The sequence below is a fragment of the Mesocricetus auratus genome, unplaced genomic scaffold (assembly GCF_017639785.1).
Source record: "Mesocricetus auratus isolate SY011 unplaced genomic scaffold, BCM_Maur_2.0 contig_5064_pilon_obj, whole genome shotgun sequence".
Lineage (NCBI taxonomy): Eukaryota > Metazoa > Chordata > Mammalia > Rodentia > Cricetidae > Mesocricetus > Mesocricetus auratus.
Genome location: NW_024429494.1, coordinates 28,795 through 33,475, shown reverse-complemented (window position 1 = coordinate 33,475; position 4,681 = coordinate 28,795). Strand labels below are relative to the sequence as shown.

At 47.6% G+C, this 4,681-nt stretch overlaps 1 protein-coding gene across 1 annotated transcript; it reads right to left on the bottom strand.

Moving 5' to 3' along the window:
• Positions 1-242: 242 nt before the first annotated feature.
• Positions 243-3,023, bottom strand: LOC121137985 (speckle-type POZ protein-like). The gene is made up of 2 exons (XM_040740841.1): positions 2,910-3,023; positions 243-2,057 (listed from the first exon to the last, which is right to left on the bottom strand). The coding sequence occupies exon 2, from the start codon at positions 1,963-1,965 to the stop codon at positions 877-879; it is 1,089 nt and encodes a 362-aa protein (XP_040596775.1). The 5' UTR covers positions 1,966-2,057; positions 2,910-3,023; the 3' UTR covers positions 243-876.
• Positions 3,024-4,681: the final 1,658 nt, after the last annotated feature.

The window sequence follows — 4,681 nt, the reverse complement described above, 5'->3', positions numbered from 1 at the left end:
CTCCTTTTTCAAAATGCATAAAGTCTTTAGCAAAGACTAGACTACAAAAAGACTCTGACAGATGCCATTGTCTTCCTCACCATTAGCATCTACTACCCGAAACAGGGTGGCAAGGAAGAGTAGTGAGGCTTTGTGTGAAATGTGCAGCCGTGAAGATGCTAACCAAACTCGCACAACCTGAGCAGGACTGGGTGAAATAATACAGGCTTCTTCCAACAGAGACACCACAGATCCACAAAATGGTTGCCTAAATTTTTTATTCATTTTATAGTGTTTGTTTTACAGAAATGGATACAGCAGGAGAGACAAGAGGAGGACTTCATTGCTCTGGATCTCCAGTTAGAGAATTATGAGAAGTATCCCTCATATGCTGACAGCTGAACTCATGGAACTGGTCTTCTGCAGGAGCCCCAACTGCTTTGGCCAACTGAGTCAAAAGTCCAGTCCCCACACACTAGGCATGGAGAGAGAAACTGTCTTCCTTCCTCTTCCTCATCTCTTGGAAGTGCATATTCATGTTTGCTTTCTGCTTTGGTCTAAATCCGTGATCATGTGCTCTGCTCAGTCTCATCCAGACAGGTTCCTCCAAAGAAACCCTGTTGGGATGTGCTTGGGGCCAACAACCTCACTGATTCCCCAGTATCCGACTCAATGTAGTGAAAGCAAACCAGTACAGGGTCCCAGAAGGCAGTGCTCTCCCTCCCCAAAACTGCCATTCCACATATTTCCTGGCGAATGAAAGGCCTGAGCCCCCATGCTGTCTTTCCACAGGTTCTCTGAAAATGCTACAGCGTCCGGTAGTCTGCCCAGGTGTCCTTGGAAAGAATGCCTGCTGCCGCGTATAGAATACACCTGTAGGTCAGAGCTGACAGGATCCTAAGATTGCTTGAGGCGTTTGGGAGGGGGCTCCAGTAATGAGCAGTGAGCAGAAGCCAGGGAGCTGTATGCTTCAGCCAGCAAGTGGGGATATGAGCCCACCATTGTCTTCCAGCTTGAAGTCTCAGAGACTTCAGAAGCATGAGCTGTTATGAAATCCAGCACCTGGGTTTTCAGCTGCCCTGCACTGTGGAGGTCAGCCATGACCAGAGTGTGGGCAGCAGTCTCCACGGAGAGGTCCTTGCAGAGGGCGTCCTCACACATGACCTTCAAACGCTCCAGGCCGTACTTGTCGGCAGCTGCAAGCAGTACATCTGCCATGCTGTGGAGATCCGGTGCCTTCCCGGTGTAAAGGAAGGCCATCATTGCTCTGAAGCATTGAGGCTCCATGTCGTGGATCTCAATGCGGTTTGTTCTGCTCTCCTGCATGTCATGTTCAAACATGGCTCTGAAAACTGGAGAGCGAGCTGCTAAGATGGCCTTGTGAGCCCGGAATTCCTGGCCAGCTACCACCAGGCAGCAGTCTGTGAAGAAGGAATTCTCCCACAGCTCTCCTAGCTCATCTGCCAGAGTGCACCTTGGAACCTGGATCCCTGGCATCGTGGTCTCGTCAGAGAAGCCTAAGGAGTCTTGGGCCACAGTCACCTTGCATCTCAGGCTGAGTTCATTGTCTTCGAGCAGCCAAGGCTCCTGGGCCAAGAGGGAATGTCGAGGGATGAACTTTCTGAATCCCCACTGCTGATTTTGCTGGAACCTGAAGAATCTTGGGCTCTTCATGCCTTGTGTTTTCTCTCCTTCGGAGTCGATGATCCAAAACTGGAACTTTGCCCACACTGGTCTCCTTGGGCAGCTGAGCAACGTTAGGTAAACTGACAAGTAGCCTTTGCTTTCTTCATCCATCCCGTTCGGGTGTATTTTCAAACTCCATCTGTTTTTGTCCCTGGCTCCTGAGGAGAAGGTTGGGCTTTCAATGGCTTCCCTCATTTCCCGCAGGATAGAACAGAAGTTGCCGATGGTCCAAATGTAGGTGAATTTCTGGAAACTGACTTCTGTGTAGCCCCAGCTCACGGCTGCCAGGTCCCCTGACATATCGGCTTGTGGCACTTTTTCAGTTAACCTGGCTCCAAAATGAATAGGTAGGGCGTTTTCTTCTTCAACCTGGAGCTACCAATTACAGATAACTGTAACACAAAAAGATAAAAGACCAGACACTGATATTGGGGCTCAACTTCAATCTGAAGGTCAGGCAAGCAAAGCAGCCAAGCCACTAGATCTTGCCTCTACCTCAGGCTCCACGTGCTCTCCCCAAGCATCACACCGCTACCTCTCCTCAGCCTAACTGGAGATCTTCTTGAGCCTGATTACTGAAAACACCGCTCTTATCGTTTATTCCACTCTATTGCTGGGATCAAGGGCATGAGCTCTGTTACTCTGTTAAGCTGGTTCAATCTAGTGTGGCCCTGGGTAGACTTGAACACACAGATATCCACCTGCTTTTTGTCCCACGAGTCCTCAGGGGAAACGTGTCTGCCTGGCTTCACTGGCTAAGCAGTATGCTTGCTTTGCTCTTTTGATCACCAGTGACTTGTGAAATGGTAAACTATGTATCATCACAGACACATTTTTAGAATTTTGTTTTCTGCTTTCCTCTGTATCCCCAACTCTTTGGGGCTGGAGACTTGGGTCTCTCTGAAATTCTCTATCCAGATTTCAATGTTAGATTCAGAGAGGTGAGATTGAGCTTCTTGGGAGAGCTGCAATCTCACCACTACGCTGTTTCCTTTCCTAGATTGAATCTTGGGTCAACTGGTAACTACTTTTGACAACTTTACTCAACTCTTGGATGGTTTGGAGCAATTAATGCTCTCATATAGAAAAAAGTTTGTACCAGGGTTCACTGGAGAAACAGAACAGATAGAAAGAAACTCTGACCATATGAAGAAAGGGGATTCCTTAGAATGACTTAGGGCTGTAGGCCTGATAGCCTCACAGTATCTAGTTATGAAGAGAAAGTTCAAGACCTCAGTACTTACTCAGTCCAGAAAGTTGGACCAGTCTGCTGGTCTTCAGGATATTCTGGATGTCAGGAGAAGTAGTCGCTATTGCCAGTGAAGGGAGGGACTTGCTGCAAGGCAAGGGCCAGCTGGCAAAAAGGAAGACCTTCCTCTCTCCATACCCCTTTATAGTCTCCCACCAGAGGGTGTGGCCTGTTTACCCATCAAGGTCTGGATTAAGGGTGTGTTTGTCTTCCTGCCTCCAGGTCAGGATTAGATCCATGTGTTGCTGTAACTCCAACGTTCCAGTTGGATTGGATCTACATACCACAACTGAAGCTATGCTCTCCATGTTTGGATGTTAGTTTATTCCAGAGAAAGTCAGATCAGGGAACAAGAGTCACCATAATAAGTGGAGTTTACTTCTTGTGTTACATGAAGTTCCGAAATTCTACTCATTCAGTCACAGGGACTGAGTAGATTCTGGGTGTCCATATCTCATATTTTGTTTGTTTGGTATTTTTCTCCAAACTATGATCATTTTATCATTTGTAGAAGTTTAAAATAATGTTACTTGACATACCGATCCCGGGTCACTCTCTATCCCACAGCAATGCACACATTCTACCCACCCAACCCCCAATCCACCCCTCTGAAAGGGGCGTTCCCACATGGGAATTCAACAAATTCTGTGACATCACTGGAAGCAGACCAAAGACCCTCCCCCATGATTGTAGGGTGAGCGAGGTATGTCTCCACAGGGAATGGGTGCCCAAGAGACATTTCATGCAGTAGGGATAAATCCTGGTTCCCCGTGTGGTGGACCCAACAACTGCCCAAACCAAACAAAGGTCATACACATTCCTAGGGACCAGTTCAGTGTTATGCAGGTTTGTGGGGTGTCATTATGGACTCAGGGACCTCCCACTTGATTCTTGCTGGGCTCAGCTGTTTCTGACCCAGGGACCTGGCCACTCTGCTCATGCTATCACACCTCCTGCTGCAAGACTGTGGTCCGCGAGTTGGGCCAGTACTTAGCTGTGGATCTCTTCACCTTCCTCTGTGGGTTAATGGATGAACGTTCTATGATGACACCTAAGGTAGTCATCAACGTGATTGCATGGCAAGTGCCGCTAAGGTGCCCTTTCCACTGTGGCTCAGAGTTTAAGCACGGCTCAGGCTTGTGCATTCCTGGGAATTTCCTTAGAGCCAGATTTCCGGCTAACCCAAAAAATGGTCTCTCCATCGAAGTTTCCCTTTCCTTGTTCAGTTCCCCTGCGGCCTCCACCAACTTGACCGACCCAGACCCTCGTGCTCTCCTTCTACCTTCTGCATTCTAACAACCTCTTCCTGCACGTGTCTTCCAAATATACACAGGAGACCTTGTCTGTTTCCATTTTGGGGGTATGGTAGAATCCATGCATTTTCCTAGTAGGGCTCTTCTTGTTTTTGGACTCTCTGAAGTTGTCAACTGTAGGCTGACTATCCTCTACTTTATGTCGAATATCTACTTATGTGTGAGAACATGGGACACAGAGCTAAACAGAGAATTCTGAACAGTACAGTCTCTAGTGTCCAAAAGGCAAAGGAGGGTCTGCTCCATATCCATAGCCTCCAGGGAAATGAAAATCAAACCTCATCTAAGATGTCATCATTTATTGGTCAGAATGGCTAAGATCAAAACCATTAATGACAATTTATGCTGGAGACGATATACTGTAAGGGGATCACTGTTCCTTTGCTGGTTCAAACTTGTAAGCCACTGTGGAAATATGGGTGGCCATTTCTCAAAATGTTGGTTATCAAACTGC